The 14,578-nt window shown below is 40.8% G+C and overlaps 1 protein-coding gene across 4 annotated transcripts in view; it reads right to left on the bottom strand.

Moving 5' to 3' along the window:
* Positions 1–14,578, bottom strand: part of dmxl2 (Dmx-like 2) — a 166,324-nt gene that overhangs the window by 61,545 nt on the left and 90,201 nt on the right. For all 4 annotated transcript variants that reach the window (XM_041175389.1, XM_041175390.1, XM_041175391.1 and 1 more), the window contains exons 18-23: positions 12,546–14,234; positions 10,929–11,039; positions 8,180–8,349; positions 4,988–5,085; positions 3,112–3,277; positions 1,287–1,551 (exon numbers count right to left, since the gene is read on the bottom strand). In XM_041175389.1, coding sequence (XP_041031323.1) covers positions 1,287–1,551; positions 3,112–3,277; positions 4,988–5,085; positions 8,180–8,349; positions 10,929–11,039; positions 12,546–14,234 — 2,499 coding nt within the window. The remainder of the gene's footprint in view (positions 1–1,286; positions 1,552–3,111; positions 3,278–4,987; positions 5,086–8,179; positions 8,350–10,928; positions 11,040–12,545; positions 14,235–14,578) is intronic.

Raw genomic sequence — 14,578 nt, 5'->3', positions numbered from 1 at the left:
GCGGTCGATGGGGTGTCAATCAAGCGCACTGCTTTGTCCTGGGTGGTGTCAAGCTCCTTGAATGTTGTTGGAGCTACACTCAACCAGGCAAGTGGAGAGTGTTCCATCACACTCTGGATTTGTGCCTTGTAGATAGTCGACAAGCTTTGGGGAGTCAGGTGGTGAGTTACTTGCCACAGAATTCCTAATCACTGACCTGATCTTGTAGTCATAGGCTAGAAATTTCCTCCCGTCAGGGGGTTGTATGGGGATGGGTGCGAACCCGATCGGTGCCCCCGATTGGGGATGTGCCGCCATTTTACATGGGAGGGTCAATTAAGGCCCAGCCAGCGTGACGCTTGCCCGGAAGCGCTGAGTGCTCCCTGTGCGGACAGGTGGTGGGGGGGAATTCCCTGAGAGGTTCCCTGTGGCATGTGGGTGCCTCAGGGAGATTTGTTTCAGTGCTAGAGTTTTAAATAAAGGTCTTGGGCAGGGAGAGTTTGGGCAGAATAGGAAATTGGATGTAGCGGGTGGGGGGAATGGTGTGTTTCATGGGAGCAGGCAGGTAGGAAGGATAGGGGGGTTACTATGTTGTGGGAGGGTGTGGTGGGAATGGCTGCTGCCCGATTTGCAATGATAGTATTCCAGCCCCCACTCCCAACTTCTTTCCTGCCGTTGAAAATTATATATATTTTTTAAAACGGCCTGCACACCCCCGCCCAACTGTCCCCGCCAATTGCTGTGTGGCCTGGACAGCATATTATCAGAGTCAACTGGCTTGTTAACAAGCCCAATTTACCCTTGATTATTTATTTGAATATGACAGGCAGGCTGCCGATTTCAGTGCCCACCCAGGGGCCTCCCCTGACCCCCACCCCCACCCTCTATATTATGGGGGTAAACACAGGAGTGGGCGGGGAGGTGGTGAGGCAGGCACCCACCCTTTTTCCATGCCCCCTCACCGAAAACACACTGGTGGTCCCCGTAAAATGCAGCCCCAGACCCCACTGCAAATGGACACAGGCTGCTTCAATATCAGAGGAGTCGCAAATGGTGCTGAACATTGGGCAATGAGCGTTGTGCCTAGTGCCTAAACAAAGGGTGCTATATGACTCAATTTCTAGGATGTCACTAAAATCTACATACAAAAAAAAAATCACCCAATATATGCAGATAGAGCGCCACATTGCAGGGTTGTTAGAAAAATTAAAGTCCAAGGAATAAAATGGACAAAGGCAGCATAGATACGAGGTTGGTTGAGTGACTGGTAACAAAGAGTAGTGTACTTTGCACTTGATTCTTCATACCTGGATGCTCTTCACTACCCTTTGTAGGTTGTTCCAGTAGTGTATCCAATGCTTTAGAGTAATCCTTCAGAGTCCAATGTGCAATGCTTCGCAAAAATGGATCTGGATGCAGTTGGCTTGGTATAAATTCAGATCCATCTGCCTTACAGCCAAGAACTTTTTCATGAAGGATGGATTTACAAGTAGAGGATGTTTCATAGTCAGATTCATACAATCTTGCAATAACCATGGCCAATTGAATATCATCCATTTTTTCTAGACACACCTGTCAAGATATGGACAAAAACCCGGTCTTTGAATAGATTCAATAAAAACATGCATAAACCCTGAGTAAATAATTATAAATCATTGTACAGGAAAAATATTGTCCCGGCTCTTCCGAGGGGGCAACCATCGTCACGTTGCTGCTCTGCTCAACCTTTTCCCCACCTCAACGTTGCTCTGCATTTCTTGCCGGGGTGGAGGGGGGGTCTCAGGGTAGGTAAACGGGAGATCAGTGTGAGTGATTGCAGGGGTAGGGTGGGGGGGTGGGGGGCGGCCAGTTGTGTAGCTATCCACGAGTTAGACTAGAGGCAGAATTCTTACTTCAATGGGCAGGCGGGCCCCACTGGCTCAGCGGCGGGCGGGCGCTCAAGCGAACCCCTCCGCCATTTTGAGTGGGCATGCCAATTAAGGCCCACCCAGCAGCCTGTCCGACAGGAAGTGCTATGTACTTCCTGTGCGGGGGGGTGGAGGGAATCCCTATCTGTCAAAGTGTGCACTGCTCCCTGAGGCAAAGTCCTGTCCCAGGGAGATTCGTGAGAGGTAAGTAAACTCTAAAAATAGATAAATATTAAAATTATTAACATGTCCCAGTCATGGGATAATGTCACATGAGATGGGACATGTTAATAATAAACACAAAATTTATTAGAGTTTTAAAAAACTGACATGAAACTTCATCCCGCCGGTGGATGAAGTTTCATTAATAATCTGCAGTCCGCTGGGGCTCCTGGCCTGCCCGCCAGCCTTAAGGTTGGCCGGGCAGGGTGTTTAATATTATTAATTAGCCTGTCAATGGCCTTCATTGGCCATTGACAGGTCGGTGGGCGGACAGCTGACTTCGCTGTCCGCCCGCCTTCGTGAATATTTAAAGGGACAGGGATGAGGTCGGGGGCTCCTCCCAATGTCATCCCGCATCATTGTCCCCATGGCGAGCGGGCCCCGCCCCCAAATCGCTGAGGGGAAAATCCTGGCCTAGGTTTTTTCTGTTTAACATTTCCTGGCTAACTATCCAGGTAAGTACATTCAACCCGTCAGAAGTCTCCTGTTCCAGCTCAAGAGTTGGAGCGAGTCGTGGAGGGTCCCAAGGAGCAGGGGAATTGCCCACCGGAAGTTGAAACTTCCATGGCAATTCCCACAGAGGTCTGCGCTTCAGGACTTCTGCTGGGCCCTGACATGCATTTTGGGGCATATGTCCGACCTCCAATGATCCGGAGGTCAGAAGATTTGGGCTCTTATATTCTGCACTGCAACACTTCTGATCTTTGGATATTAAAAATAAGGCAAATGGTACTTCCCCCCCCCACCACCCCCCAAAATAAAAACAAAACAAAGATCTTAACATTAAATATCACTGAAACTTTAAATACTGTTATCTATTAGTTTAATAATCTTAGTCCGTTAAACACATATTTTTGCAAAGCTGAAAAACACTTCACAGCTTTAGCTCTAAATAGTTATCAGTTGCAGCAGTTAAATATTATTAAAAATGAAGCTGCTGTTTTGACTAGATGCTGCTTTGAAAAAAGTCAATTATGATTTGAACAAGGAAGAGCAACATTACCTCAATAGCATCCTTTAAAGAACCAGCCAAAAGAAAAAACGCTGCAGACTCTTCAAAACGTTGTTTACCCAGCAAAGCAAATGCATTTTTCAAAGCTGCTCTACGCCATCTGTCTTCACTAAAATTATGTTTGAAAAATTCTGTCATCTTTTGATCATGTTGAGATCTAGGGAAAAAAAAAAACACAAATTTGAAACGTATTCCTTCTAAATTTATACATATGCATCATTGCTAGTAATTGGATAAAGAAAAGGCAGATCATCAACTTTTTACACTCCTCTTCATTCATCAAACGTTATGTAGTGTGAAACATCTTTCGAGTGATTGGTATATTTTATTGGTTCTGCAGGAACCATGCCCTTTAACATATGCCTGGATATATTTTCAAGATGTTGTGTGTAAGCAGTATTGGCACATGGTTTTCTGTATTGCATAAATTGTATCATTCTATCTGTTGTTTATGCCCAGTAAAACCACACTAAATATCAAGATGTTTTATTGAATAAAAAGATAGAAAAAAGGTCCAGATCTTTACTGATGCACTAAAAATCAGATAGCTCAGCAAAACTATCTTAGAAGAACTGTAGCTGGTATGAAGTAGCTGCAATGGTAAAAATTCAATCCTAGTCTAAAGGGATAAAAGTGCTAATCAATTAAGAAAACCCCAGCTTTTATAATAAAATTCCCAAAGACCATTTTGGCTCAAGCTGTATCTGTTGACAATCTTGATTTATGAATACTGGTGTAAATAAATAATTTAATACATATGGCATTTCCTAATTCCTCAATACTTTTTAACCAAACATAAACCCTTTTACTTCTCAGCACATTAGTTCCTTTAAACATAATTCCAAACCTTTTCTGAAGGTGCATACACAAAGCAGTAACCCAAGGTTTAAAATGTCAGAATTACAAATGCCAAAGCCTGTTCTTCCACCAACTTTCTGATTTTACAACTATGCCACAACTTCAGTCTAAACTAATACCAAATGTTTAGGCTTTGAGTCCACAACTAAAATGAATATAGGGCATTATTGAATCCAGCCTCCTTTAACAGGCTTGCAGTAGCCTTGAGTCTGAGGTGACAATCACCCACTCAAGGCAAAATGTTGAGTGTCCTTCTAATGCTCTCCTTGGAGCATTGACTTGAGGTAAAAATATAGTAGCAATTAATTTTTCATGATTTACTTATGCCTTCATCAGAGAATCTTGCCCAAAACAATAAAAAGAAACTTCTGTTTAGCAGTAGAAAAGTATTACATTAAAAAGAATTTTGGTATAAAGAGTGTCCTATCAAGCTAGCTGAAGGACAGCAAAGGCTGGAACTTTTGTGAAAGATGATCATGTATGAGGGCATGAAAAGCAGCCAGCACAATGGTAAGTATCAATGAGGGTTTAAAGTTAACTGTGCCAAAATTACCCAGATGTCTGAACACCCATCATGGGTTCATGGTGGAAGCTTGGGACAGCACCATCAACATGAGAAACATATTCATTCTTTCAAATTAACTAAATTAAGGAGAGGATCCTAATGTTTGAGCAGATGTTAAGAAAAACTAAAATACCCTTCCATATTAAAAGAAAATAATTTTGATGAAATGAAGGGCAGGACATCATTAAATGTGAAAGAATTCTCAGACCAACTTAGTCAAATCAGTTATAGAAGAACTACAAAAAGACAGCTTTATCACTAGGGTTTACGTAAGGAAGATGTTTTTGCACAAGAGGTATATTGCTCATGATTTTCAATATTCAATATCAGGGTTGGCACTGTATGAAAGACACAGCTTGAGGGGACAATAGATGTTAATGAGAAAACTTCAATGTTGCATGTGTCTTAAATTACCTCAGCATGCATCTTTTCCAGTGGACTTACCTGAACAAGCCCCAGAGTACAGCCTTTTTCTTTATAGCAAGATAAAATAAAGCAGCATCCATTGCAGAGTTGTTTCTTTGGAAAGCAGCTTTTGCAACCTAAGGTAAAAGAGAAAATAAAACACTTAAAAAATCTGTCCTCTCGATTCTGTACAATTGGTAATTAGAATAATTGATTCAAATAGAAAATTGTGACACAACAGCTACAAATAAAGCACGATAGCAGCTGAGTCAGGATTGGCAATGATATATAAATGGATATATCACTTTTAAGGGTGCAAGAGTACTAGTAATAATTAGAGATGATAACATAGCACTAAAGCATAAGGGATTAAACAGACAAGTGGCCTAAACAGGATCCCTTTTTATTCAGCTGACAACAGCAATGGATTGGCCACACGTACTGTTTGAAGCATATTTATGGGCTGGCCCATAAATGGAAAGGAAGTTGAGCATAAATCTGTAGGCAGGTTGGTAAACAGAATTGTAGATTAATAATTTGAGGTATTTAGAAGAGACAGAAGTGCAACATAAATTCCAGTAAGGAGAAAAGGTAAGGAGCATGCTGAAAATTGGAGTTCCATAATTGTAAAGGTTAATCAGAAATTTATAAAGGTGACCAATACACTTGATCAAAGAGGTTTTAAAGAGGAGAGGGAGGTTGTGAGACAATGGAGTTTGGAACCCAAGTAGCTGGAAGCACAACTTCCAATGATAGAACAAAAAGGGGAAATACACAGGAGGTCAGAGCCAGGGAATGCAGTATTTGTGAATGGGTGGGTTTTGGGAGGTTACAAATAGGGAATGGTGATGACAGAGTGGTTTGAGCACAAGATTTTAAACTGGTGAACTAGTTAACAGTGCAAGATGGGGTGCAATGAATAATCGTGGGTTGGGTGCCGATTTTAACTTGGCCTATCTGGTGAAAATGGGTTAGTAATAGGTCTATACACCATTTACTGTCTAATTACCACTCTGTCACTATATTTACTGGGACCTTACACTAGCAGCCTACGCGCCCATCTGAATTACAGGTCAAGAGTTTTCTGTTCATCTATGCTGCAGTAATTTTAATTCATTTTTTATATTTGATTATTAAACTAGTAATGACCCTATAAAAATAATTCCACAAACACAAAAAGGTATATCGTGCAGTCTGAAATGTCACTGATAAAGAATGTCAAACAATTCCTGTGTTGACAACCCTCAGATATACTGTTTTTCTTTCAATTTTCTCTTCTGAAAGAAGCAACTCATGCAAGGATATCATTTACGGACACTGGCAGTCCTCCAATATTGCGCCCAAATGGCATTTTTCATCTATGAGTCTGGACAGTGAGCTGCAACAGGTTATTCAATCAATCATCGTGGGAATCATGGTTAAACTTAATTTTGTTTGCAATTAAACTTAACCAGTAAAATAAGTGCACTTTTCACTGTTAGTAATTTGCAGTAATTAAAGGCTATTTTCTCCCATCCTCTGACTTTAATTCCATTTCTGACACTCAACTGAGATGAGGCAACTCAACATTAATTAAAATCAAAAAAAGTTGAGATTTTGGTCCATAAGGCTCTGTTTCACATAATTCAGTGGACAAGTACGGCCTATTAGGGAAGTCCAAAGCTGCTTAAAAGAAATATATTAATAGGTTAACGATGAAAACAGTTAACCGTTTTACTGGCAAATGCTATCTAACTTTTTTTTTTTACACTGAATAAAATTTTAACAAGAATTCTACAAAAGAAAAACATTAGCTACTTACTAACAAACCCAGGCAGAACCTCAAAAATAGGTTGATTCCTGGGATGAAGGGGTTGTCCTTTCAGGAAAGCTTGAGCAGGTTGGACCTATACTCATTGGAATTTAGAAGAATGAGAGGTATTGAAACATAAAATTTTCTGAGAAGGCTTGGCAGGGTAGATGCTGTTTCCCTTTGTGGGGGAATTTAGAACTAGGAAGCATAGGCCAAGATTTTACATTCGGCATGTGGGGGCAGGCCCAACACACTGGAACGTAATATTTTGCGCATTGACGTCAGGCATGAGTCCTGATGTCATCACACTGTCTCACGATATTTCGTTCGGCGGGCACGTGCCGGAGTTGGCTGCACGCCTGCCGATAATTCAAAGGCCTATTATGGTCATTAACATACTAATTAATTCCAAATTTATGCTGCCTGTCCAACCTAATGGTTGGCGGGGGCAGGCGAAAAGGCCAAGAGGCAGTCACATGAGGGGACATATTTCATTAAATTTTTAATGTTTTTAACAATTTCTTTAGAAAGCCCTTCAGTCTCCCTGAGGTAGCTCCATGCCTCAGGGAGATTGAAGCACTCTTTTGCGTGCATGTGCGAATGAGCGCTGGACTCGACTCTCCCTCCTCCCACCGCCCATACAGGTAGCGCTCAGCGCTACTGCTTGTAATCCACTCTGGACGGGCCTTAATTGGCCCGCCCACGAGACATTGCAGTGTTGAACCGATCGCGGGCAGCGGTCAGCTCCGCGACTGCTCCCGCTGAGCCTGCCCGACAAGGGAAAAATTCAGGCCATAGCTTCAGAACGAAGGGTCACTCATTTAAGATAAAGATGAGGAGGATTTTCTTCTCAGAGGTTTGTGAATCTTTGGAATTCTCTACCCAAGGTAGTTGTGGAGGTTGAGTCATTGAGTATGTTCAAGGTTAAGAAAGACAAATTGTTGAAATATAGGTGAATCAAGTGTTATGGGAACAGGCAGAAAAGTGAAATTGAGGGCCAAATCAGATCGGCCATGATATACTGAATAGCAGAGCACGTTTGAGGGGGCAGTATGGTCTAATCCTGCTCCTATTTCTTATGCTTTTATGCCATGAGAGCGGAGTGCAATAATGGAAGGACCTATATTCAACTAGTTCATGTTGTGGAGAGGTAATGACAAAGTATCATGAAATATAATGGCATTTTTATTTTTATCTGAAAATTATCAGCTGACATTTTACTGGTGCAAAACTTCTCTCAATAAAGCAAAAAAATTCAGACCAGTTGCAAAAACAAAATCCTCTTTCAGATGAATCCTCGAGCACATTAGTAATATTTGCCCCAGTGCCTCGCACCCAAAATTTATGGAACTGCTATTTTATTCTAATGCATGTTTTTATGCACCATTCTTATGTACTCTTATTTGTGAATCCCTAAAGTGTAGTTACAATTAGAATACCTTCTCAATGGTCTTGCGGAGTGTATTAATATTTCGAACCCACCAGCCTACTCCCATGGCTTTCAGCTCAGACCACTGAGGATCTCCCTTCTGCATGGCAGGAATCATATTGAGCAGCTCCTCCTCAGCTTCAGAATGAAAGGCCCAGGCAAAGTGGCATGTAGACAAGCCTACAAAACACAAAACAATTTCTATGTCCAATGAAAAGTTATAATGTCTCAAGTAGAAATTTAAACATGTCAAGCATAATTATATATTAAAGAGTTGTAAAAATGTTAGACAGACTACCGCACTCCATGACTGAACAGATTAAAAGCAATAACTAACATGACCAAATAATCTATACGGTGAAGAAAAATCTTAACACAGAGAACATAAAGTACATATTCTACCAAGTGCATTTAATAATTCTGATTTAGATACAAAATCAAATCTACTTAACATATATAATCATAGATTGAGAAATGAATGTCAAACCCCTGCTCCACCACTTCTTATAACCCAAGTATGTGCTCACCTTTCCCACAATTACCTATTTGTATCCCAGCAGTTTGTCTTTTATTCTGCCCATTGACTGAGACATAAAATTAACATTACCAATGACATCCTCTACAATTACAACCTTGCTGCATGACATCCTCTTATCCTCCACAAGTTCACTGTGGACTACTCCATCCTTATGCTTTCTCTGTGGTCCCTGTCTATATAAACGTCTTTATTTGGTTGGACTTCCACCTGTCCCTGCACAGCCTGCCCCTGCATGCTCCCCCACGTCGTGCTGACTTCAGCACTTGCCCTCCTCTTGCCCCTAAACCAGACAGCGCTGATCATATCAGTGCGCGCTTCACACTGGCTGGCCGTTAATTGGCCAGCCAGCATGAAGTCACGATTGGGGGCCAATTGCGAGCGATGGTCTGTTCCCCCGCTGCTCCCGGGGCTGCCGATCATGTCCGCACACCGACCTACAATCCTGACCATATATTATTAAGGGCTTCCACTACTCAATGCTATGACCACCTGTACGATTACACCGAAAATATATCATCAATTCACATTTGAACTAGGATCACTTCCAACTACATATTAGGAAAATTGAAGCTAGTTTATTCAGCTCTTGTCCAACTTCATTTCCCTCCCTGGTTTTCAGTCAGCCCTAATCTTGCTGCTAATCGCTACGGTTTTATTCACTTTGAAGCTGCTTGGGAAACTTAAGCAATTCAACTAATTGTTCCAACTGTTTCTGGGTAATTTATGTTAAAACAGGTGATTTTGTCAAGTTTTTCAAACTTAATAATATCTTACAAAGTCACAACAGTTCCACAAAGAACAGCCTGTTTCATTTGGGATACAAATGGATCTGTGGAGGAATGCACTGTTCAGTGTTCTGATAAGCTATACAGAATAGAAGATCTCAAGTTGATCCTTAGTCAATTCTACGTCAGCAGAAATCAGCTATGGAACAACCTGGGTGCTGTGATGGGCCTCAGAACCTCTGGGTTAGGAAAGAGCACATTCTTGATTGTAAGTGCACATTTTGACAGTGGACAAGAACATGGTTGAGGGTTGTTATGATGCCCTCATTATTTAGGCGCACACTTGAAGAGCAGTTAGGTAGGATACTGGAGGATTTTTTGTGCATAAGTGCAACCCCCAAGCACAAGTTAGCATCTACAGAAAAGGATGAAAATTGTACAGAAAAAGTATTTTTGCTATTAAACCATTGATGTTCTCTATTAAAACCTTTATTCGTTCACAATTAGGGGTAAATTAAGCACAACATAAGCCTATGCCGATTGAACAAAAATATTTTTTACCACAGACCTGGCACTATAATAGTTTTTTTAAAAAGATCTTGCTGCTATCAATTGTTTTTAATAGTAATTGTGTTTCAAAGAACAACCAGAACTTAAGGGCATTTTATTTTAGACAAAACATTTTTAGTCACTGTTTCATAATTTTTCATTTTGTAGCTTCCCAACTGCAACAGCATCTTCCTGCTACTGGGCAACAAGAGATGGCACATATCACTGTCACCATAGCTTCCCAGCTGAAAAATGAGGTTTAGTTCATTTTTTTCTCTTTGCAGTGATATACACACAGATTAAGAACTTAAGTGGGGCAACAGCAACTTACATCTCAGTAATGCTGATTATATACAAAGAATGGATATAGAATGGATATTGAACACGATGCAATAAAAAAAAAGCATGAGTGGGGGGAAATTTACAAAGACAAGTGTCTTGCAGAGGTTTGTAAAGGCAAGTAGAGACATACAGGCAGCGATGTTGAGGAAATTCTAGAAGGCAGGGGCAAGATAGCTGAGTAGCTACTGAGTGTAACAAGAAATGAGAGATAGGCTAGAGAACCAGAGGGTGTAGACAGGACCATAGGGCTGGTTGAGATCATGGGGTTTGGGAGGCCAAGAAGGGAATTGTTGGTAACAAAGGGAATTTTGCTAAGTTTATTCACTGGGACACAGGAAGCCAGTGGAGCTTGGTGAGGATAGGGGCAATGGGGATATCAGCCTTCGGGCAGACAGTGCATTTCATCAGTGGATTTGCAACTTAATCCAATGCTTAGGTTGAGTGCTCAAGGTTTTTTCTGAGAGGGCATTTAAAAAATGACAGACCACATTACTAGTTTGCCATCTGAACACAGCTTTACTTATACTACTTTTGGCAGTTATGTAAATAAGTATAATAAAGCTCGCTATTAAATTACCCAATGATACTTTGCCCAAATCTCATACCTTGATGTAAGAGCTGAAGCCTATAGACTGGAGGTAGAGATGTCAGGAGACATGTATGCAAGCGCATGGCAAGCAAATAACGTAAACCACATTCATCCAGTGTCTCACCTCCTACAAAAAAGGGCAGAAGAAATCAAGAAACATTCACTCAGATTTTACATCATTGCTAATGAACAGGACAAGCCACCAGGGAAGCTTACTTTAAAATTTCACTCTGCTTACTATCACATTAGTTTTCTCTTAATTTACTGTTTGAATCAGAATTATACCAAATATTTGTTTTAGAATGGTGCCTACAATTGTGTGATCGTACAGGTGTTTAATGTTAATACAATTTCATCCATGTTAGCATCCATGTAACTATTTAGAGATAATTCTATTTCTTGCATGTAGGTAAAGATGGTTAAAACTAATGTTGCAGTCAACATTATAAGTGTATAACATTGTCTATATTAAAGGTTAAGGGGAGAGTTGTACACAGCACACCAAAGTGTCACAAGATGGGAGAGAAAAGCAACTCAAATATTGAGGGCTGCAATAAAAATAATTTACATTAAGTACAAATTACAAACTTGAAAGTTTTACAGGCACTTCTACGGATGTGTTTTATTTTAAAATAACAGCATCACTCAAAATATTTTCTTACCCAGATAGAAGAGAAAAATATTATTAATCATATTAGGGAATATTGACAACTGACCTAACAGGGATTTTCAGTTAAAACTGCAATATATTAGCAACATGAACTTGGGTTCCGAATTTTTCATACTTAATTCTAAAGATCCAGTATTCTTTCCTGTCACCTTAAGAGAGAGAGGCAGATTAGCACCGGGGGAATTGATATGTTGAATTTTATTGAATTAATGAGCTCATCCCGAAATTAATGAGACATCTACCTCTAAAAATTTGGCACAAAAGTTAATTTTTCATTTCATTTCAGATATTTCTCGTAGGTTCACCCAAAATGGTGGAAAAAGCATATAGCCAATTTCAACTAGGAGTGGTTATTTAGGGGGATCCCACGACATTGTGAAACCCTGGAGATTTTAATTCCTGGTCCTCTTTTTTTAAATTCATTCATGGGATGTGGGCTTCGCTGGCTAGGCCAGCATTTATTGTCATCCCTAATTGTCCTTGGCAAGGTGGTGGTGAGCTGCCTTCTTGAGCCACCACAGTCCAATTGGTGCATGTACACCCACAGAGCTGTTAGGGAGTTCCAGGACTTTGACCCAACGACAGTGAAGGAACAGCGACATACTTCCAAATTAGGATGATGAGTGGCTTGGAGGGGAACTTCCAGGTGGTGGTGTTCCCATGTGTCTGCTGCCCTTGACCTTCTAGATGGGAGTCGTCATGGGTTTGGAAGGTGCTGTTTAAGGAGCCTTGGTGAGTTTGCACATTTGTGTACTCCAACACTGACAAGAGCCTGAAGCTGAGGTGTTGGGGGCAGGGGGAATGATTGTGAAGACAATTAAACAAGTACAATATGGTACAAGCAAGTACAATATTGTAAAATCCCTCTTCCATTGCTATGGTACAAATACTTAGGATTGTTCTAATACTATTCGAAAACCATATCTTGATTTAGAAAATAATTGAACAAAGTTATATACATACCAGAGTAGCTCTTGTCCCTATTTTCATCAACTTCTGTGCTTGTGGTAGCCACTGTGTCAGCCAAAGCTACAAGGAACATCTGTTCTAGTCGTGTAAGCCCTGGCAAGCTTGAGTGCATCAGGTGACTGGAAAGTACACGGGCATGTTCCGGCCCAAAGTATGTTGGTCCATACTGGGACAAATTTATGACTTTAGATCTAGATTCCTTCTTTTCGATTACAAATTCAACAAAGTCATCTGTAGTTACACTTGGAGACTGAAACAAATCAGCATATTGATCACCCATTTCTTTTTTACTTTGAATTCGTGAACCTTTGTCTACTTTAGAAGTTTCTTCAACAATTTTGTAGGATGCGTCCTGATCTGCAGACAGCAATGCATAAAGTGGCAGTGGTGGAATTGAGTCTATCTCAGTATAATCACGAGTACCTTCTCTTCCTGCTATAATTGTATCCTTTCCAGTACTTCCGCTTACACTGATCGTTCGAGAAAGGTGACGTCTAGGCCCTCCTCCCTCTCCTGGGTCTTTATCCCTAAAAACTGCAACTTCTCCGGCAATACATTTAACTAAATGTGAAAGAATGGCTTTAGCTCTGCGCACCTTGCCCAAATCCATAAGCTCCAAAAGCTGAGTGGGGTGATATTGAGGAAGAGTAGGAGAAAGAATGTGAGCTGCTTCAAACAACCCACCATCTTGAACCATTCCTGGGACTCCAAATACATCATCTACACCAGTTGTTGCATCAGCAACACTCTGTCGCTTTGAAAAATTTTTAGCCTCAAACGGGGAAGCATCAGATAAATCTTCAAAAGGTGACAAGCTCCCGCTGTCAGTGTCATTGAATGGTTTTGCAGAATGTTTCCACTGTGCATACACATGCATTTCACAGTCCATCCCAATTACCAGGATGCCATCCCTCACCCAGGACAGAGAAACTGGAAGTGAAGGAGTTCCATCTACTGAAGACACCAAATCCACACATCTCAGCAATACCCATTTTGATTTGGTTCCTTGTTTAATGCTTCCCCCTAGTGGCAAAGTAATAACAGCCAGCCCATCTTTGCTACTGGCTTGTTCCGTTACAATTCCAGACAGTCTTCCGTACATGAGAATTTTGGAACCGACTCCCACTGTAAGAACGTGAGAACCATCTTCTTTTGATACCCAGTCCAAGTGCACTAAATGTTTTATGTTTGATGTCATATAGTTGCCTTTAAGATAAAGGTCTGATTTATTATACACAAATAAATTGCTATCTACACTAACCCGAGAGTCCAGGACACCTCCAACCTTTCCTATACCATCTAAATGAACTGTCTGTTCCAACACCCACTCTGATCCTCCAGTAGATTCACACTCAAATATGGAGACATGCATTGTGAACTCTTTCGACGTAATGCCATTAGGTTGTACAGGCTCTTTATAAGCTACAGCCAACCGTCCTGTGTATGAACAGCTCACGGCCACTGGTCGTCCAGTAACACTCACTGCACTGTTACTGTGTTCTCCTTCCTCATTCATCAAAGGCCATGTTTCCCACTTATAAGTATGTACTTTCTCTAAGTTTCCAGAGATGGAACTTTTATCCACAGTACATCGCCAAAATCTCACTTTACCATCAGAGCACGATGTCACTATTAGATAAGGTGCGAGGCAGACTGGGTAGATTGAAGATGAACTCAAGTGACCTAAAAGAAAAGAAAACTAGTATGATAGCGAAATATTCAAGGTTAAATTTGAAAAAGAACAATCTATCCCTGATCTAAGTCTAGTATGTTTATCACAGACAGGGTGGTTAGGACATCAGTGTGCCCTGGTTAAGGTGTGGGAATATAGAAGTACAGCCAGAGTTGCTCCTTCAAAATACTATTTAATAACCCTTGCTAGACGGTTTGGGTGTATGTCTCTTCATTTTATTTATGAGTAACAACTGATATTAGTATGACTAAGCTTTCAAAAGGTTGATGAAACAATTTGTTTATATATGCACTGTACATATGTTTTTATGTTGTTGTTTTAAAGCCAAAACAGC

Source organism: Carcharodon carcharias, chromosome 26 (genome assembly GCF_017639515.1).
Source record: "Carcharodon carcharias isolate sCarCar2 chromosome 26, sCarCar2.pri, whole genome shotgun sequence".
NCBI classification, from domain to species: domain Eukaryota; kingdom Metazoa; phylum Chordata; class Chondrichthyes; order Lamniformes; family Lamnidae; genus Carcharodon; species Carcharodon carcharias.
This window is presented reverse-complemented; position numbering and strand designations above follow the sequence as displayed.